At 44.0% G+C, this 22,642-nt stretch overlaps 1 protein-coding gene across 1 annotated transcript in view; it reads right to left on the bottom strand.

Annotated features, from left to right (window-relative positions):
- Positions 1-472: 472 nt before the first annotated feature.
- Positions 473-22,642, bottom strand: part of TP53I13 (tumor protein p53 inducible protein 13) — a 141,614-nt gene continuing 119,444 nt past the window's right edge. Inside the window, exons 6-8 of the mRNA XM_069613937.1 lie at positions 13,884-14,066; positions 9,682-10,990; positions 473-2,174 (exon numbers count right to left, since the gene is read on the bottom strand). Coding sequence (XP_069470038.1) covers positions 2,065-2,174; positions 9,682-10,990; positions 13,884-14,066 — 1,602 coding nt within the window. The 3' untranslated portion in view covers positions 473-2,064. The remainder of the gene's footprint in view (positions 2,175-9,681; positions 10,991-13,883; positions 14,067-22,642) is intronic.

The following is a 22,642-nucleotide window of genomic DNA, read 5'->3' on the forward strand; positions in this document are numbered from 1 at the left end:
TGCACCGGATATCACAATTCATTCTTCATTGCCTAAAGAGAAATGCCTTTCGGGGGATGCTGCTGTTACCAAATAGAAACTAGGTTAATTTCAGAACAAAGAATTCTGCCTCATAGTTCATCCTATTTGGTATTAAAAAGTATTCTTAGGTCAATGTCCAGCTTGCAACAGTTACCTCCAAAGTATACACACAAATAACAGCTTTAGCCTCTAACCAAGATGGCTTCAGCAGGAAAGGGAGACGTCCACTGGATCAGGAGCCACGCTCACCCAAGATTTTCCGTTTTATTTTTTAACTGCCTTGCAACCAGACAAACAAAACTGTTCTTGGGAGGTATGGTGGCACACAATATTCCAACCGCTTCTATTGCAGCATGGCATACGGGGGAGAAATGCACAGAATTCCATTTCACCCAAAACTTATAAACTTTGCACTTGTTTATCATAGTTTGTGACAATGCAAGACAAATCATGAAATTCAAAAAGTTTATTTAAACAATACAAAACACACAAAAAAAGTTTCTCAATGCTTTTAGGAAAGAATGGCGAGTCACGGTTCATTGTCATCATTGGTTTGAAAACCTACATTTTGGTGCGTTTCCTCATTTCTGAGTTCAGGAGCTGTAGGTTACCTGCATTCTTTCATAGGTGAAGTTCCATTAAGGCCAGGATCCCACAGAGAGGCAAAAAAGGTAGAACAAGCCTGGATACGATTTCCAAACGTCCAATTCCAAGGCAGTCTGCTGAGCCAGGCCTGGCTTGGCATGTCCGAAGCACTTTATTTACTCACAGAGCTGTCTTTGGTCACATTCTTTGCATGTTTGCTGGAAACACTTGAGCTACGGACGCGATTTCACAAGCAAGCAGGGAGATTTTGTGCTGGTTGTTAATATCTGCATAATTTCCATGGGCTGCTGTTGGTGCATCAGACACTAGGCTCCCCTTCAACGAAGTGTGTCAAGCTAATTAAAGTGACTCCACTTCCCACTGGATCAAACCGGCTCTGAGTGAACCGAAAATGGACCACACTGGTTGGCTAAGTAATTGGAAAATTGAGAGATTTCTAGACAGGCTGGTGCCTCTACAAGGTCCATAGGAGTGGAGCAGGGCCTGTTAGGAAAGCAGTACCTAACGTGCAGCATAGGCTGCTTGAGCTCTACTGGCCTTTGAGAGGAACCAGTCCATCTACGAATCGCTGGCAACAGTAGAGACTGCCAAAGGGGTGAATATCCACATGACGATTATACAGATCGACAGGAGTGTCCTTACAGCAGGGAACAGTAGCTTCAAGTATAAACTGGCCCGCGGCTGTCAGAAGGGGTTGCTTCAAAGTTAGTGGGTGCTGCCCAGTTACTTCTATACAAACTCGCTTGAGGAGCGATTTCATGCTCTCACCAAATGCACTGAAGCATTTTTCAGTGGTGACCTTCATATGCCATGAACACCCTGAAAACCTGCTGGAAAGTACAGACAGACATCCTTTGGAGAAGGGACGGGCTGTTTTTATTGCAGGTTAGTACCTGCCTATGTAAAACATTTTGTAAAGGGTTGTGACACCACACCTACAGTTTTACTTTGGGCTAAAAAAAGTGCTTGTTCAGTGGGCGCTTCCAGTATATGGAGAAATATTGCACTTTGAAGACGAGGTATTGTACTGTGAAGATAGCTGTAATTCTGTTCCATGCCACCTTGCAGTTAAAGGCAGGTCAGCGCAAGATTAACCTTCATTTTCTGTGGGGAGGAAGGAACAATTAACAATCATAAGGAGAACGGCTTCTTCTAAAGGGATTCAGAATGCTGGTAAAGGCGTCACTCACGTGGTGTCAAAACAGGAGGAAGTGGAGTTGGAATTCCTTAGCTGCTAAAATCAAGAAAGCCTGGAGGCAAAGCAGAGGTGCAACATCCCTTCCAGAGTCTTATGGTACTGGGAACTTGTGCTCAAAGTGGCATCAACCTGGATGCCGCTACAGCAGGACAAACCCCATACCATGGCACCAAAACTGCCACCTCAAAGCAATGAAATCGAGAGGTGCCAGTAGTGGAGGGCTACCATCGGAGGCCAGCTCAGTCCGAGCTGTCACTTACATTCTCGTAGAAGATGAGTGGCCGTTTTTTGTAAGTCTGTCTCTTTTTCCTTCGTGCTTGTCCCACCGTCAGGCGCCTCTTAATAACTGCTGTGGAAGGAAAGAAGAGGAAATAAGATAAAGGAAGACATAACGAGATGCTCTGCGTCACAGTGGGAATACCTTTACGCACTTCTCTTCCCAGCTGTAAAATTCCAGAGAAGTCCATTCCACTACATTTGACAATCAATACACAAATGTCAAATTACAAAAAACACAAAAATGTACTCCAAACACCACCTCTAAATATGCATCCCACTGAAAGCAGTCAAGAGCTTAAGATGGCACCCCAATACTAAACAGCAATACTACAAAAAGAACGTACTAGGACGCGCTGTAGCTACATATAGAAAATGTTTTGTTCGATGGCCTAAATGGGCAAATCACAGTAAAGATAGACCACCCAAAATACAAACTGCTTACTTTAAGAAACGGCTAATTAAAACAAATTAAGCAGCAACACAAATAATAAAAGCCATCATTTTACCAGAGGAATCAGTCAGGGCCCACTGACCTACTTGCGTCCCGCATGAACCAAACAACCTCCTCCTTGCCCATTTACTCAGCAGCCGCGCCTGTCAAGTGTCTCACGTTCTCCTCCCTCACGTTGCCAAACACCCACTTGAGAATTTAGTAACCACCTATGCAGGAGGCATTATTTGGTGGCAGCTGGTGTAAAGGGTTCCACATGGGGCACAAGTCTATGCAATTGTGCGACTTTTTGGGTGGCAGGTAATGCATTGGGCTCTGAAAGGAGTACGGGGAAGGGAGGGGCAGACCGCCTGCATACCCCTTAGCCCAGTCACTTGATGAGCAAACATGTAAAGAAAACGAGTGAACAAAATATTAGCTTGCTTTAAACATTTCCAAATGCGCACCATTCAATCTGAGACTCGGGACTAAACTTAACATTCCTGCAGGTTTGAAGAGTGTGGAAGGCTTCCAACAGATTCTGTTTTTAAATTTGTTTTATGTAGGACTTGCTGACCTGCCAAGTAAAGAAACACAGCGTGCAAAATAGGATCTTCAGCCATAAACCTGCAGCCTCAGCTTAATAATTTTCAGTCTCTATATTAATGACTTCCCTGCACAGCGGAAGGAATCCCAAGCCAGCTATGGTCATACTGCACCCACCAAATAAGAGTTGCATCACAATCTCGATCTTCTGGAAGAAGGATGCAGGACATGGACCGTGGAGAGGAACTAAGATCAGCATTATGGTATTGCAGAAAAGAGTAAATAAACTCAGTCTCACAGAATACACTTAATGAGGTCCCAAGATAAAGGCATACATGGTAATAAAAGCAATTATAAAAGGCCCTCTGTGCCTTCTATGCCATCACAGTGCAGCTGGTGCACGTGACACCTGTATAATTAATGATCAAACGAACTGCGCATTCTCCCCTCTCCAATTTCACTGGAGGGATGTGTTGGGCCCAAAGATAAGTAGGAGAAATTCTTCCCATTTTTAAGTGATGAGTCACTCCACAAAAAAAAGAGACCTACACACGATATTACATCTTGGCAGTCTAACTGCACCCACAGCCTCCAGAACCCAAATCCAGGAGACCATAGGCAGAAACAGAGTTAAGAGTTTGGCCACGGTCCCAAAGCCTGAAGACGAAATGAAGAGAAAATAAAATCTGCCAAAAGTAGGATGCAGGACAAGTGAAGACTGCAGGAATAGAAATAACACACCCCTTGGGTCCTACTTAGTGCCCAGAGGTGCACCTTTAGGTTAACACAGAGGTACTTTTGACTCTCCTCATACACCTGGTGCAAACAAGTATACCCATGCAATATTTACTTGCGGTGCTCGGGATGGGTGCATCTTAAATTATCTTCGTGGGCTAACGATTTCAGGATTGTAACACTGAGTCCATCCAAGCCGATGTTGGCCTTTTACAATACATCATAATAAAAAGGTACAGCTAGACATTCCTTAACTGTATTTTAACTCTTCATAATTCTGGGAATTGGCTTACCAAACGTAGTTATGCCGTATTTATGTTAGATTGCATTTATCAGTGCTACATCTAAGATTTTTGAAGTGGGAGTATTTTACACACTACTTTTCAAAGTTGTGAGTAAACTGATTTTTTTTTTTTTTAGGGAGTACACAATTAAGTCCCATCCCCAACGGGAGTATTCTTTAAGCAAGTAAACATGGTTTCACTTCATAAAAGAAGGGGTTTTGTAATAAATACTTCTTTGCACCAAGTTACTCATGCACATTAAGAAATACATTCATACCTCTTCGGATCAGGCAGTAGTTTGTCCCTGTGGTACTATATGCAATACTGGTCCAAACGTATCCATGCAGCTATGTGGGTGAAAGCCAGGGTACAAGATCCTATGTGTCGGTTTCCTAGTATTTATTGTGAGTATTTTACTCCCGATTTTTATTTTTTGGAAGCATTTGCCTATTTTTAGGGAGTAAAAGTGGCCGATACAACCCTTAGGTCTATGCCTGGTATTTGTACTGCACCGTTCACCACCGTTGGACAAGATAAGGTGCCGTAAAACCACCAAGAGGTTTGTGACGCCACCAGCTATATACAGGCATTAGTCCCTGGGTAAGAAGGGCAGGGCTGGTGGTAGATGAGGATATGAAAGAAGAAATAAGTCTAGCAGGACTAAATGTATGGGAGCGGGAGCATGGTTGTGGTAGCAAGAATGCAGGTTTCTTTACTGTGGGTTCAGCATGAGAGACGATAATGCAAGCGTATAGTATATTTTGAAGCAACATTTTACCGTGATGACAAAATCGAGACCTGCCGTTTCCCTGAAACTTGAGGAGAACCACCTCCGGTTCCGGAAGCACCTCAAAACCTTCCTCTTTGCTTCTGCTTTCTCTCTCCCTCTCCCCTGCTGAACAGCTAATTAATTCTTCACTAAACTGCACTGATCCTGCAACTGGACCACTCTAAACTACCTTCGGTCCTGGTCCCAGTCACTGATCCCCTGGAACCCCTCTGCACTACGGGACTGTCTCTGTATCCCTACAGCCCCCCCACTTCCCCAGCACTTGCTCTGCACTTACCTTGCACTTGCCACTAGCTGGCCCTTTTTTTTTATTTATTACTTACGCCACTTACCTTTACTGCACTTCCCCCCCTCCCCCACCCCTGCACTTGCGCGATCTGAATGACACCTGGCCTAGTAGGATCGTTTGTTTTGTCTCCCCTTGTTCCTCCCCTCCCTGCCTCGTCGCGCCTTGAAACACCTGTGTATAGGCGCGTTACAAATACCATATCATATCATATCATGGTTCTAGATTTATATGGCATTTGGGTGCATGATGCACTGAGATGTGGAGCAGTCCCTTGCAGTGGTGCATCACAATAAGACAAAAGATTTGCAATGGACAAAACGTTCTGATTTGCATCTCATGGGGTAGCTAGATTTAAAGCTCATGTATACTAGCTCATCCTTGCCCGAAGGTAGCTCATGCCGGATAACCAAGTGCCGCCTTTAACTCCGGCTCAATAAATCATCATTTTGATCCGGGAGCCTGACATTTGAACGTTTTTACAAGTAAATTAGGAGATTTGCTCTGCATCATCCTCGGACAACAGAGTTAGCAGCGAAAGCAGCAAAATAGATATGTGCCTCTCACCAAAGAGAGGATTCAGTGCAAAAAGCATCCGTGGCGTTTAACTAGGCTTAAATCTGAAATGTCCCATACTGGCGTGAATAATAGTTTCCGTTTCCTGTGTATTTACGGTTCCATGTCTTAAAATCGCGGCAAAAATGGCTGTGAATACAAAACTTTGCGGCAAAAATGCTGTGGTTTTGCTGCCACAATCATGTAAAGGATGCAGGGGACATCACGCAACCCCCGGATCCATTATACCATTTAACGGGAGAGGGGGATACCCCCGCAACCCCCCGTTCCCCTTAAATGGTATAATGGGGTACACCTTTAACGGGTCAAACCATGGCATTTTTGCTGCATTTTCTTTACCGGCAACATTTTTGCCGCAATTGTGTTACCTGATACCGTATTTACTTGCCCAATATTTTTCAGGCTGGTCATGATAATAAAATGTCATGTGAACAGAGCTGGTGTAAGTATGTATACTGAGCTTATGGCCTTAGTAACGTGCATACAATGGATGGGTTTACAGACTAACTTAGCCCAGATAACCGAACCAACTCAGGAAGATGGCAAAGTACTGTATTCATTATATAAAACGGAGTTACAGCGGACATCAACGGACGTTCGCTCAATTTCGCTCAGCGATCTTTTCACAAAACATAGACTTTATATTAAAAATACGTCAGAGGTGATGTTGTACTATGTGGCAAATAACGTAAATCCTGCTGGGGATTGTGATAGGCTTAAGGAGAACATCTAAGTATACATTACAAAGGAACTAGGATTGTGATTGGCTGCCCAATGTCAGGTGGACAATATATGCCTACCTCTAAAATAGGTCATCCTTAAAATCATTAAGTGCACAGTTTTCAATAGGTTTTTAAACTAGAAGGTCCTTCATTATACAGACTTCTCCACTTGGCTGGCACGCTTGTGGCATGTCTGGAACATTCGGTCCACTTAGCAGTATGTAAGCCCAGACCCAGGTGCAAGGAGGTGGGCCTGACTATCTCCCCACCCAATTAGCCCAACATCTCTCATCTTCCAAGCCTTCTGCATGAAGATTGCCTTCGAACTTGGCCTTGCAAAGTACCCTCGTCTCTGGGAATACATGCAAGTGCGAGTACTCCGTATCGTTCTAGGACTCCAAGTTCGACTATTTTCATCCTTGGCTCACATGACAGGAGACCACAATTTGGTCAATTTTGCAGGTTTTAAATGTCTTAAATTAATAAAAGTTGCCACTCTTGGTGGCACCTTGACAAAAGATGATTCATCCAACGCACGTTCACGCCTTTCAAGAATAGATAACCGACCTTGGCTGCTTCAGTTTTGATACCAGGCCAGACAGCCTCGCCATGCATCTCCACGATTTCAGCTTATTGTTGCTGCACCACAATTCTTTCTTCTTCATGGGTCTTGGTTTACTAAAATTCTTGATACAGATTTCCAGCTTCTATACAGTGGCGGCTTCGCCTGCATTCTATTCACTACATAAAGCCTGCTTCTAGGATGACTTTGTTTACCTTGCGTTTCTGCGTCTGTACAATTATTGAATGGTTGATTCTCTGCAGCACTTTGTGCACGTGTAATCTCTGTATTTAAATGTTCACTTGTCTCTTTACTTTGTCATTAGTTTCTATAGGGTCCATGCATCCTTTTCAGCCAATATTTTGGGACGTCACACATGTCTCTCGTGACGTCATTAGCTTCTCTTAGCTCTTTTTCAGATTCCTTCAGGGAGTCCCTGCCTCAGCTTGTCGTCTCTTCGGGGATACATTCGATGGGGTTGTCTCAATGGTTATCTTCTTTCGAATATACACTGCAGTATTGGCACAAATGCTGGTGTCAAACAGCACAATCTCGGACTACCAACATAGAGGAGGCAGGGGGCGGGATTTCCTGTAGAGGAATGCGAGTGCTCCTCTACAATACAGTAATAAAAATAGACTTCACACAATAACACTCCCCACGGGTTATACGTGGTTTTGCTGGACCAAATTACTTAGTTGTAATTTACTTCGATGGTATGACTTCTGGGCTTTTTCTATTTTTGTTTTGTTTAAATGGTGGATGCCCTCTTTCCCTGCCATTACCATTTCTGCGTCACTTAATAACAGAGACTACAGGGTTACCTTGCAATGCATGCATACAGTTACAGCATGCAAAATTAGCCGACTACTATCATTGAAGAATACACATTTTCAAGGATTCATCAAAAGTGCCTGTGCCACAACCTTCGATAATTGATCAGATGGGTGAGCCACAGAGACATTTCAAGGAAAGCCAATCCATTGTGGGAAACCCTCTGCAGTCTCAAAAGCAACAACCAAGAGATTGCAAGTACAGTGAATTTCATTACAGGATTCAGTCTGCTACATCTCGATTGCCAAACTCCAGAGACATTTCAATTCCAGTGAACTGCATTGTGGAAACCGTAGTATGCGGCATCCTAAATGATTACAGAGACATTTCATGCAAAGTAAGTGCACTGTGGGAACAGTAGCTTGCTGTCATGTGTGACAAAGGAGACTATTGGAAGCGGGAGAGGTTGAGAGACCATAAGCACTATACAATGGAAAGCGAGAGTTATGATGGAGTATTGCTTGTTTGACTACGAGGGATGAACTGCAAACCACACAGAGGAGATCGACTGAAACCTAGTAGTGTCTTGGAATCTCACAAGAGGCCTTTCAAATATAAAGCGTGTGAAAATTACAATGTCAAAAACAAAGATACAGGGGGACTGGCTGGGACACGTTAGCTTGTTGTAGTCTCAGAAACCTGAATAAAGAATATAAAACAGGTCATGGGTCGGCCTTTATTACTTTGTACCATCCTGTCACAGAAGTTATAACATTAATAACCATATGTCGTGTGGAAAATGTAGTCCTATCAAGGATTAACAATTTCTTTTAGCAAAGGAGAGCCTATTTCAAATTGGTATATATTTGAAGGAGGCACATTTTTAAACAAATATATATACTTTCATCCGCTGAGCAGTTTTTAGAGAATGGACATGAATAAATATTAATAATCATAAACACTGTAGTGGTCTAGTGGTGTTAAGAGCTATTCTGAGATGTATATTGGGCCCATGTCTCGGTCAACAAGAACATAGTTTTTTAAAGTAAAAAAATGGGGAGAAAGAGCAGCTGCCTGGATGATGGTACATATGGGTGAACAGCCAGCTGGGGCAAATGCTAGTTTTTACTTGGATGTGTGGTATCTTGTAGTCAAAGCACTGAGTAAGAAGTCTTGGTGAAGATGTTACATCCTGGGACCACACTGACTTTTGCACTCTTTAACATCTAAGTCAAGGGTTGCTTGTGAAAGAAGAGATCTGGGAGAAGGGAAAGAAGTGTAAAAACAGACCAGTGTGGCAAGGTGAAAACAGCCTTGGTGCGCCAAAACTGCTTGTTGGTGGCCCAGTGTTACTTTGCGTCAATGGCCAATATGGATAGAAGTCCAGCCTGCAAAATGCCTCAATCCCCTCGCCCAGGAGTCACGAAGATGGCAAACTGCACTGTAAGGTATTATCAATGTTTCCACTGCTAGTAACATATCTGCCCCACCCAAGGACCAAGCGACAGCTTCGACCGGTACTACTCTAACCAAGAATCAGGCTAGAGAACACCCCACTCAACAACTGCAAATGGTAAGAGCAGGAAAGGAGGTAAGCCACATTTCAGAGCCCTGCCAAACAAAGAGAAAACTGCATTTGCATGCAAAAACCACTGTAGAGCTGTAACTTATTTTATGCATTTTAAGGAATTGCTACCTATACCCATACAAAGATAGAAACATTGCATTAATTTGGCAAGATAAAATAAGCTGAGCGGCCAGGTAGAGTAGATCATTGCCATCTCTGTGACTTCTAAAGATTACTCCTTTTCTCAATGACAAGCATGACGACATAACACAACAATTCTGGCAGACAATGCCAGCGTAGCTTACCAGACACAGTTTCCTGCCCTTCCTCGTCACTGCTTCGGGCCCAGTATAGGCTTTGGCTCTTCCGGAACTTTCTCCACAGTCTGGTGTACAGCACAGCAAGGGTTAGTAGGACAAACAGAAACATCAAGGCTGCTGCAGCCCAGGCGGCTTCCTCTGTGCGAGGCGTCCTGACAAAGGTATCTACTGCGGCTCGGGGTCCTGCCTGCTCACCTTCAATGTGCTTTACATTGCCAACGATCCCCACCTGAGCTAAAGCCTGATGGTTTTGGTGGGAAAACAGTTCTTTCGCAGAAGCCCCAGGACAGGTACATTGCTCTTTTCCGCTGCCATCGTCTCTTCCCTTGCCTACTTCTCCTAGTGGCGGAGTGCTGATATTTCTGGCATCTGTGATTTTTGGCACTGAGGCATCATTCTGCCCATTTCCATTGGTGGTTGAAGTGTCAACATCTTCGGTTGATCTACCCTGCTGCTCTTGTCTTGATGAGTTTCCATTGCCGTCTTTAGAAGTCTCTGAGGAAACAAGACTTGGGGTGATGTTTCTTAGCCCCACCAACGGCTCTGAAATATTGGCTGTAAAACCACCAACTTTCTGAGAGCTTTGCTTATTGGGGGCCTTTTCCAGTGAACTGTTCTCTTTCCCCATATTATCTGGCAGGGGCAACAGTGCTGAATTATTCATCTCAAAGCTTGGTACATTATCAGTAACAGGTATGCTACCTTGTGAGTTTTCCCTGGTACTGTTATGGTTTATTTGTGTGTCCATATCCTTCCCCACACTATTTTCAAAGCCACCAATATTCTGCAGTGTTGCATTTGTAGCAAGAGCAGCGTACCCTTGTTCTTTGAAAGTAGATTTTCTTTGTTCCTCTTCACCAGAAATGCCCTTTGCATTCTCTGCCTCTAGAGGAATGGGTAGGTCATTCATGGCCTCTTTCAGGTGGATGCTGGCCCGCTCGCTCTGTTGAGGTATTGATTGTGCACTCTCACTCCCACTATCCTGACCACCACCTAGCGTGGGGCTTTTTCGGTCTATTAGTTGGACTCGATCATCCTTTCTTGATGCATTAACATTGACAAAAGCTTCTCGGATCCTCCGAAATGTTAACTTATTTAAAGCTACAGTAGTGGCCATCTCCGATTTGTATCCTACACCCTCTGAATTCCCAGAGCGACCCTCATTGTGTTCTTCTGAAGACTGTGTTGGCACGACTGGTTGCAACCCCTTGCTGCTTATGGCACCCAAAGACATTGCCCTTTTTCTCCTCTTTAGCACCACAGATCGGTGTATGTTCAACTGTTTTATGCCCCACTTCCCATTTCATGTGTCTTGTCTTGAGTGGGGCATATGCACATATTCGTCAGCATCTAAGGGCAAAAAACAACGAGTGAGGGAGTTTGGTTAAAAAAAAAACAAAACCATCTGCAACACAAGCTGTACAAGTCTGTTACTATAGCCAACCACACTGGCAAGCCAACTTTTGTTTCCGAGGTAGCGGCAGCCCTAGCAGTGTAGACCTGCTACTATTGTCTCACATCTTCCACTTCCTGGAGTGGAGGACCTTCGAAAGTGGAGCAAGCGACACAAAGCTGCAAGGCTTATCCATCACAATTGAGATGTGTAAACTGCATTGTTACACCAAATGCAAAATACTATCAATCCATTATTTCTAATAACTAAAGTCATGCGTGTGTCTAGATACAAGCGCTACTCAAGTGATTAAGTAAATTACATCAATCGTGGATCCAAATTAAGCAATGTGCATGGTCATCAAATATTTTTAGAAACGATGACCATACAGTTGGCACAAGGTTTGCAAAAATGTCACTCCTTTCTAACACACTAACTTTGTTGGAGAGCTTGTTGATGCTCAGTGAGTAGCTGTACATTGATTGTAATCCGATTTTGGCCCGTTTCATGTACTCTAGTGGAAGGGTTGGAGTGTTTTTTCAATTTCTTTTTTAAGCAACTTGTGCTATTATGATTGGTTTCTCTTGTGTTTTTGTAGCTTCAGACCCTGTTTCTGTTCTGGCCTGCACGTAGAGTGTGCAGTCCCTGGAGTGTAGTAATTTGTTTGCGACTGGCTTTCTCCCCCTCACGCCCCTCAGCCCGCCCAACTCCCCAGATTGGTACATGTACCTGGTCATAACTACCCTTCCCAGGGCAGCCCCTGCGGCTAAGGGCCCCAGGGAAAATGGCGGCTCCCACAAAGGCAGCTCCTGATTGTGTAAGTAGGTGTCAGGAGGGGGAGGCCAGCGGCCAGCCATCAACCAGCAGCAACCATCAAGGTAGGTGTGGCCTGGTTGGGGAGGAGAGCAATCACTCTACTGCAGAAGCCCTGCCACTCTACCTGCCCTCAGACCTTAGCAGACCAGGACATTAACACTAACCTTCTTAAAAACTAGATAAAACTATGAACATTAGCCTGCATCGTATCGAGGTTAGCAAGTGCCACACTTAGATAGTTAGCACGTGCAACATTTAGGTAGAATTGTGAACATTAGCGTGCGTCGCATCTAGATAGGATTGTAAATGTTAGCAAGTACCACACTTAGATAGAACTGTGAACATTAGCCTGTACCAGACCCAGACAGAATTGTGAATGATATCAAGTACCACATTTAGTTAGAATTGTGAACATTAGCCTGCGTCGCATCTAGACAGAATTGTGAATGTTAGCCTGCGTCATATCTAGACAGGTTTGTGAATGTCGGCTAGTGCCACATCTAGACTGAATTGGGAATACTACCAATGCCACATTTAGATAGAATTGTGAATGCTGGCTTGCTTCGCATCTAGACAGGATTTTGAAGGTGGGCAAGTGCCACATTTGAATATAATTGTGAATATTGGTGTGCGTCATATATAGACAGGATTGTGAATATTAGCCCGAGCCGGATCTAGATAGAAATGCAGAGATATTCATGCGGCACATCTAGAAATAACATGGAAATTTACCACATATCGCTTCTACATAGCGAGGCCAATAACCAACCCCACTAACAATTTCACCCCTCTACATACACCTCTCAAACTCTAACCAAACACAATCACAATCCTAAATCACAACAAACCGCACAACCTTCACTACACCGCAACAACAAAACAAACCACACATAGCTTCGCACAACAGCACATGACGGCTACCAACCGGAAAGCAACCCCAAGCTCAGCGAAGTGTGTTAACCGAAATAAAGTTGCCAACAGCACATCACTGCTCTCTTGCACTTATCCCGCTCGTTCCCACTAACTCACCCCACTAGCCCCTTTCCTTTTCAGATCCTCCAGAGCGCCAGGGAACCACTTCGGTGGTGATAGTGCGTGGTACAAATATCCTTTAACATTGAGATAACTTCAAATCTTTGATGACAATACAAATTGATTGTGATCCACGAGCCATGTCATTTACTAAATCTCTCGAGTATCGCTTGTATCTACGGACACGCATATGTTTTGGAATTTGTTAAGGCTTTTGGTTGTGGGCCAATTCCCTAGTATAGCAGCTCTAATTTATATTTATCTACCTGCCTAGTGGTGCAGTCCTGTATGTAGTGACAACCAGGTTAGCATTATGTCTAATAAGGCGATAATAAAACAGATGGCTATTTAAACAAATGAACGGAAGTCTCATTCAGGTGTCAAGCGGTAATGCACTCATTTGTAGTTTAATTATCCTGGGATTATTCCTTGTGCCCTTGCAAATTGGGAGAACTTCTAGTAAAATACCTGGCAAGCAACACTCCTCCCAACCCTTCATGTGCTATGCAAGCATGTCCGTTGATCTGGCCATGACCACGGCCACAAGATCTTTTTGTAGCCAAAATCATTAAAGAAGGCTCTAGTTTTTGGGTGATCAAAATGTCACAGTACTAGCTACAGAGTTCTATTTTTCTTTAAATGCAACTATAACATTCATATACAAACTCTCCATACGTTTATTTTTACTGGAATGGTGGAAACTCACATCTGCAGTCAGCAGGAGGTGTCTAAAGACCCATCTGTTTTAGTCCAATTTGCCGACTGTTAGTGCCTAGAGGGGATTTAGCATGAAGTACACTCTACAAGATCCCACAGCAATACTTTACAGACTAACAGGAGTGCAAAGGTAAAGCTCTCACAACTTGACTTCCCCAGTCATAAAATAACAAATACTCTATTCCTATACTTGTTCTGTCCAAGGGTATTGCAGGACTTCTGGACACACCTTTTTCTCACTCTTGCTGAGCTTCACCACAGCTGGGCGAGTCAGGAGGTAGTCGTAGTAGTCCCCAACTTCTGTTTCATGCGCTGCAACGCGATCAGTGTTTTCTCGCATCCAGGTTAATGCCTCAGTTAAGTTTACTTGCTGCATTTCTAGTGTTGCTGTCCAGGAGGCTAGAGCAAGGGGCTTGCACAAAAAAAGAAAAAACATTAAATCGCATGATACCAAGATATAAAGCCATGTAAATATGCATATATTCAATGACCATGTCTTGATGCAAAATGTTTTCCTCTCAGCCAATCAGTATACCCACATTTAAAATGTCAAAATAATGCAGTACTCACATTTCCAGTAACCTTGTGTTGGGAAAGATTTCTCTTTCTGCATCTTTCCCTCCATAGTCTATTAACACCCAAACTTTTTACTTTTGTTTTTGAACCTGTCCAGACTTGCAGGCCTTCAGCTTCACTCCCTTAGCCATTTGCTCATTTTTGTCATGGGGAAACTGATCCATTCTTCCAACTATTAGTACTGGGAAACTAGGTTTTCCTTTTGTCTTTTTATCTTTTTTGTTAACGGAGAGTGCACAAAACATCCGTGCAGTGGGGATAATTTTGTATGGCTACTAAATGTGGCTAGTGTCCTAAAATGGCTGTGCCACAAGAGCTTTCACTTGTCCTTTGGCCAGATTGTTGTCTGTCCTAATTTCTGCCTTCTTAGGTCAGGAAATCACAGGTTAGTCATGCCTTTGTGTGTGTAGCCCAGGAAGTAGGTGGGACTGTCTGGTACCACTCTACATCCGTGGTGCCAGAGAGTCTGGGTGTGGGGCATGAGTGAAACCTCTGATTGGGCCACTGCTGGCTGTTTGAATGGTGCAGATCCTTACCATAGGTGGGCTTGGACTTGCTTCCAGACAGGATTTAGGATAAGAAGAGAAATCCTGCAGACATTTCTTCAGATCAACGTTGGAGGCAAGTTTCCTGTGCAGAAGTGCAGCTGACTGAAGATCTGTGGACTTCTGAAGAGTCCTGGCATCACTTCCCACATTTGGCCCAGTGAAGCCCTGCTGGACTACCTGATTTGCGAAGGCCCTCTACAGTGATTCAACCATCCAACCAGTCTTGATGCAGTCTCGAGGATCCAGCCACTCTGAGCTTTTCGAAAGTGTCCCTGGAGCACCCAGTGGACTGACCAGCTCTCCAGTGTGCCACCCTGGTAGAAGTTTCACCGTTCCGCAATCGTCGCCAGAACTCCAGTGGTCGCCAGCTTGTGCCTCAAGTCGCCTTCCTGCCAAGCTTCGGCTTACCATTATCAAGGGATCATGCTCTGGAAGGTCTTCTTCATCAGCGACTAGAAGGATGCCTGCTAATCGACAGTGTGCGGTAGCCGTTGCTGGAACTCGCCTTCCTGCATCTGGTTAAGTGTCATGTCTGCACCGATGCGTTCTGCATTTCTTCGCAAAGAGTTGAACTCTGCTACTGGAACAGATCGTAAGAATCCTTGTACCTGCAGTACCTAGGCATCTTCTCCTGCATACAACAGCGGGAAAACTACCTCCAGCGAACCCCAGTCAACATACCTATCGCTTGGGAAAATCAGAGTAAGGCAGGTAAGTAATTTCAACACATTCACCTCTCCCTGTTCTCCTTAGAATAAACTTTGGTTATTCCATCTAAAAGCTTGTATCTGAAAAAATAGGATTAATATTTTACATACCTGTAACTTCCGGATTATCTTCTGGAACATTTTCACGACCACAAGAACTCTTCCTACATCTGTCCGTTCTCCTAAGAAGAAGCGTTGTAACTTTTGGCCCCATCCATACTAAGGATTGAACATACAGTTAAGGCATAATTCTTGGGAACTGGTTTCTATTCTACTGCATCACTACTTACCTTCTTTTAGTTGTCCAAGTCGTTGTATGCATTCCTAAAAACCTAAAAAGGCGACTTTATATATGTTTGATAATTGAGTGATATTACTACCGGTTTGATTAATTTTTCTATTGTGCGTTTTTTTGGGCCTATAATAAATATAGTATTTTTGTATTTACCCGTTGATATTGAATTGTGTGCTTCACTGTGGGGATTCATTGTGTACCCTTGACCCCACTCGCATTCTCCTGCGATTAAGCCTGGACCACTCTCCATGCTTACCTTGATTGGGTTTGGCCAACCTCAAAGTTCGCCTTTTGACTATAACTACGGTGGCCTCCACAAACCTGTCAACCAGGCCAGGTTCTAGATAGCCATCTGAACACCTGTACTACAGTTAAACATACATTTGGCAAATTTGAAATGTTTCTTATGAATGTGGTAAGGCCAGCACACTGGCCATGTGAGGAGGGTATGGAAACCCCTCTCAGCTGGAGGTGCAAGGCCTACCAGGCAGCAATCCAGAGCCAGTCCATCCCAAAAGGATGACTGACAGTTGCAAGGGTTCCAGTTCCTACAAGACTTGTGGCAGCGGCAAGCAGTGAGTAGAAACGTGTAGAAGGAAGGAGTTAACAAAGGGTGGAGGTGTGGTTTAGAGGGAGCAAGAGGTATCAGAGGGACTGGTGAGAGGGATGGACGAGACTAGAAATGGGAGTAAGTGGAAGGAGTGTAAGAATAGCGTTAGGAGGAGTGTTTGAGCTTGATAGGAGACAGACTTAAGCAGGGTGTCTGAAAGGCACAAATCCCTATGGAACACTAACCACTAGATAAGAGTATGGATAGTTGAGTCTCTGAGGGAGTCTAGGTAGAAAAGGCACCCTGTCTTCAGGTCATCACATCCAGTGTAAGTCAGATTAGCCAGTAGTGGTTAACGTCTGCTATATACTAAGATGGGATCTGATATGCCTGGGCTAGGGAGGTGGTAATAAACAAGACGAGAGAGTGAGAGATGGATGGCCCCAAGCCCCAATTAAAACACTAGAACCATCTCAGAGACTTGAAGTAATTATTGTGCCATGTGTGAAGTTGATTAACAGTATTTCCTGTTTTACGATTCTTGAAATGTTACCTACTGAAGATGGGGGTGCCAGGGGATTTAGGGAAGAGCCAGTAGATCCTCTTGGCTGTTAGAGCCAAACACAAGCAGTGTTAGCAAAACCCAAACTCTGCCTTCCGACACCACATTCCCTTCAAGACATGATCCACACGTGGCACCTGCCTTCCCACAACCCAAAACCCATACATGGTTCCCAACATTAGCAGATAAAATAAAGGGAGATAACATTTTGCTAAGGATCACATTACAGAGGTGAAGTGGGGATTTTAGCTCAGTCTGCCCTTTAGACCCATCACAAATATCTTCTCAGCTTTAGCAAATAACAAATATTAGTTACGGTAACGCTTACCAAGAGCTCAAATAATACTTGTTCTTTATAATAAAAAATAAAAAAACACGTCTGGAAAAGTACAGAAATCAGTCTATAAACCAACGTGACAAATATATAAATCTTGATGTTAAGCAAAAAGATTAGGTTTGTAACCGTTTTCTGCCATTCTGAATGAAACCCTACTAGTGTATGGATCACATCCTATTAGGGTCTGTAGACACCCAGGAATGTTCATGGGAGTTATGTGTTCTGAAAAGCAGACTCAATGCAGTTAACTTGTTTGGTTTTGTACTCTTCAGATAGGTTTTGTTCTAAAACCCTATTTTTCTCAGCAAGTTGATGTCCCCCTAATTCTGCTTACCTTGTGCCCCAGTAATGTACCTCTGATATCCATCCAGTTAACTCTTTTCATGTCCATGTTTTTTTAAGACAAGAACACCAAGATACGGGTATTTCTTTACCAGCGCTAGCTTAATGTTCCCCAGCTTCGAGCTATACATAAATTGTCATTTCTTCTTGGAAACTATTTAAGTGATCAACTTTTTTGCATTTACAGTTTACCCAAAGTGAGGAAACGTTGCCAAGGGCTTAAGATAATGACTAGACGCAGTGCAGAAGACCAGGGTTTTATCTTAGCTTTCCCATTTGACACAACATGGAAACTGAGAAAAAGCAATATTCTCCTGATTTTCCATTCATTCGCCTGCCAAAAATCAGAGTGACTAGAAAAGGATAACCTGTATTTATAGGTTAAAAAATAAGTTCACCCCGGAGGAGTCAAGAAGTAAAACAGAGGTTCCCCTCAGATTGGGGTGTGGAGCCCGGGGGGGCCCTGGGAGCGATCCACAAATCAGCTGAACTCAAGAAAAGCAATCCACGGATGAGCTGGTCTAAAGAAGAAAAAAAAAGACTCACCCGTGGGACACAGGGCCACCCCAGACGTAATTAAAGCTCTCAAGGAGACACTAGTGTCGGAGTTCGGGGCACCGGGCCTGTGACCTTGCGCTCCCCACCCTGGACTGTCTCCATCATGCCGGAGGGTCGCGGTAGCATCGGCCCGAGGTCAGACAGGCCATTCCAAGGATTTCACAGCGGTTCCATACATTTCATTGTGGATGTTTTTTTGCATGTTTTTAATCGCAAATTTTTTTAACAAAAAAACCCAACCTTTCTTTTTTGTTATTATTTTTGGCGGGGTTCCCACCCCAAACCCCCTTCCCTTACATTTTTTTATCTATTCCCAAACACCCACATCCCATATATATAATTTTCTAACAACCTCCCACCCCACAAAAAAATGATATGGGTCTTTTTCGTGAAAAAATTTGCGGTAAAAAAAAAACCCTGTGATGAAAAGACGTTGTACCCCCGTTGAGTACACCCCACGAGCCCCGAGAGGAGAACGCCTGATAGGGGCCAACGGCCAACTATGGGGGAGGATGCCGGCGCCACCAAAAAGGATGTAGCAGCCCTCCGGGAAGAGATCAGAAGCAGGAGAGCGGATATTGGTGGGAAGAGTGGATAAGATCACCCATAGAATTGACAAGATGGAGGAAAGATTAAAGGAGGTGGAACATAAGCAGTCCTCCCTTGACATGGAGACCCAAAATAGATGTGCATCTCACGGAGGTAGAAAGAAGGGAGGAGGAAATCCTACGAGGATGGATGACTGAGAATCACAAGAAGCGCACGAACCTTCGGTTGTTTGGTGTCCCTGAGAAGGAGGGGGAGACCGAGAGAGACTTGCGAAGTGCACTCTTCGCCATGACCAAATTGATCTTTGATAATGACGCCATCGACAAGGTCAAGATAGAGTGGATAAGCAGAGCTGGGGGTGAGGCGGGTGGCCCCAGATCCGTGCTGGTTCACTTCCACAACTATAGCGACAGACTCCAAATTCTTGAATGGGCAAGGAAGAAGGGCTCCATAATGTACGGTCCGGCAAAGATGGCAGTCTTCCAGGACCTGTCCTCCCTCACCCTCTCTAAGAGAAGGCTTTTTGCTCCCCTCACCAGGTGGCTGAATGAAAAGGGGATCAGATACAGGTGGGGTGTCTCTTTTTCCATATCATTTCAAGAAGAGGGGAGCAAATACAGACTAACCTCGGAACCGGAGGATAAGGCAGCCAGGAGCGAATTGATGGGGGAAGGTTAGACCCCCCACATTTCAAGGGAGCGGAAGCCGGCGGAGGACAGTGGCAAACCAAGGATCAAGGAGAAGGTGTGTTATGAGTGCACGGAAGTTCAGGAAGCTGAACAGTCCCCCGGCAGAGTGGACCTGAGGCAACATGAGACGGCGGGCCACCATGGGGTGGCAGAGCAACCAATGACGAGTGTCCCAAGGAACCCGGACCTAGGGGCCTGGGTAACTTTTTCTGTCCCCGCCTTAGGGGGGGGTGGGGGGGGATGATATGTTATGGCTTTTTGCTTTTTTGCGGGGACAGTTAGACGCATTGGTCAGTATGATAAGGGGGGTGGGGGAAGAGCATGGGGTGTTAAGTAACCTTAAGGGGAGAATTGATGAAAAAGTGGGGAAGCTCAAGAATATGTGATGTGAAAGAAGGGGCCCTCCCCAGTAGGGGGATCCCATAGGAGTTTCGGTCTTCACCCAGTGATGTCAACAGGGTGGGGCCAAGAGGAGGGGGTACTGGAGTTCTGGTGGTAGAGTTAGGAGTGTGTAGGGTTCAGGCTGACCCCCCGACCGGTATAACATGAGCACAGCAGCGGGAAATAGACCGGGGGACGGTTTCCTACGGCTTGGCACCCTGAATGTGAAAGGTTCCTTGTGGGCAGGACAGCCATGAGTTTTGGGGCTCCGGCCCTCTAAGAAAAGCGGGGGTGGGTGTTCTTGAACAGAAGGGTCTGAGGTTGGAGGTTACCAAAGTCTGGTCAGACGTAAATGGGAGAGCCTTATTGGTGCCAGGGGATATCAGAAAGACGAGGTTGACCTTTGCTACTATGTGTATGCGCCCAATGAGGGGCAGTTATGGTTTCTGAAAGATACAATGGCCAACGTCCTGGTGGAGAGCTCGGGGCACCTGATCACGGGGGATCTCAATACATGGGAGGATCCGGTCATGGATAGGCACAGCCCAGATATCCTTTTTACGATTGATGTGGTAAGTCTGTATACAAGCATAACCCATGACCAAGGTCAAGAGGCAGTTCAAAATCTTCTACTCCAAACGGAACATATCGGAGCAAATAAAGAGTTTCTGATGCTTCTATTACAATTTATTGCCACACATTCTTGCTTTGAGTACGATCATAAATACTACAGACAGATATCCGCAACCGCAATGGAGGCAACCATGGCGCCAGCTTACGCCAATTGCTTTATGTGTGTATTTGAGAGTCAAAATATCCTTGAAAATGAGAGATGGAAACCATATTTAAAAACTTGGATTCGATATATCAATGACATTTTTGGCATTTGGTCGGGAAACAAGGAGGAATTGGTGATGTTCTTAGGATACCTCAACAGCATAGACTCACGGCTCCAATTCACTCTTGAAATTGGAGACCCCAACATACACTACCTAGACATACAAACAGTGATTAATGGGAATAAGATTGACGACGCTGCATACGAAAAAAACTGATCGCAATAATTTGCTTCACCGGATGAGTTCTCACCCTCCAAATATGCTTCGCAATTTACCTTTTGGACAAATGCTGAGAATTAAAAGAATCGTTAGCAATCCAGAAGATTGCGGAAGACAATTGGAACAACTAAAAGAAAGATTAAAAGAAAGAGGCTACCCGGAAACAGATCTGCAAACGGCACGTGAAAAGACAGAAACATTGACGAGACAGCCACTGCTGACAAAAAGGAAAGAAAGGATTAATCCAGAACTAGTTTTCATTACGACATATGCTATACAGAGCAACAAAATAAAAGAAATATTTCGAAATAGGTGGAATGTTTTGACGAGTGATGCTCGGATTAAAGATCTTTTCCCGCAACCACCTGTGTTTGCCTATAAAAGGAGTAACAATTTACGTAACATGCTGGTGAACACAAGAAGTAAGGACAGAAGACCAGACAAGCACGCAGGCACCTACCCGTGCATGAGTTGCAGCAACTGTAACAATGTAATGAAAGGTAACACCATAATGCATCCCAAAACTGGAGCAAAAATCAAACTGAGGTACCATGCGACCTGTTTATCAGAAAATGTTGTCTACGCCATTAGATGCCCGTGTGGCGTCTACTATGTAGGAGAAACAGCACGTAAAGTACAGATAAGAATAAACGAACACAAGTCATGTATTCGCAATGACAACATGACCTCAGCCATAGCGAGACATTTTAAAGCTAATGGACATTCCCTTTCACAATTGAGGTTTGCAGTACTGGAGGTGCTATCTACTAAAAAATGCAATAAAGATATGAAAAAATGGAGAGCACAACAAGAGGCATTTTGGATAGATAAACTGGATGCACTAGCTCCCGATGGGATCAACGAGGAGTTAGATTTGAGTTGTTTTTATGAAGAGGTTTCCTTTTTGAATTCTTATGATTATGTTTTTTCCACCTTGAAGGTATTCCAGGTCCAGGTTAATATGCCAGATTTTAATACAACCACATCTTACTGCGATGTAATTGCGACTGTTTGCGGGTAACTAATACCTAATTGTATATTATGATTATATCCAATTAAGCGTGTGAGTGTTTGGCCATTTAGACATTATACATTAGAGGACACTATGGCTATATAGGGCATTACACTTTAGGTAGGCTTACCGGGAATTATAATAACAGTGGAACGAGATTTACATTGTAAAATAACATATCTTATGTATTCTACTACCCGTATGAAGTGCCCTTTATCTGGTTTTTAGCTTAAGTGAGCGATTTGTACTGAGATATTTCCTATCAGGCATCATTAGAGGTGTATTATTGGAGATTGTGGTGTTTGACGCAGATAAGTGGCCCTCCTAGTGTTTCATGCCGAGACGGACCCGTTTTTTTAGTCCTGGTTTTTCTAACTAAGTAGTTGGGTATCGTATGTTCTATATATTTACGTATTATTACATAAAGTACTATCTCCACTAGTGTATTTCATTTATGTACCTCGAGTCATTTAGATCACTACAAGATTATTACGCTCATGTCTTTAGTTTTGGTAAACTGACGGACATAATTGTTCTCAACACTCACCATTTCCAAACGTTTCACGTATAGGCTTTATCTATAGTATGAGCTTTCTCCGTCTGAGGACGCCGACAGTAGTGGAGCATCCGATGAGGCGGATCCGCATAAAATGAGATATACGGTTCACATGAACTTACCCACACCCGCACTAAGTGTTCTTGTCCACCACTATTAGTTCATTAGGTGAATACTAGATTACATGACGTTAAGGAGAGATGTTAGCATTAGATTGCCGTTCTGTCACGGAAATATGATCGATGTTGCACAGCTAACTTCCAGTCAT

Source organism: Ambystoma mexicanum, chromosome 9 (assembly GCF_040938575.1).
Source record: "Ambystoma mexicanum isolate Mex_15411 chromosome 9, UKY_AmexF1_1, whole genome shotgun sequence".
NCBI classification, from domain to species: Eukaryota; Metazoa; Chordata; class Amphibia; order Caudata; family Ambystomatidae; genus Ambystoma; species Ambystoma mexicanum.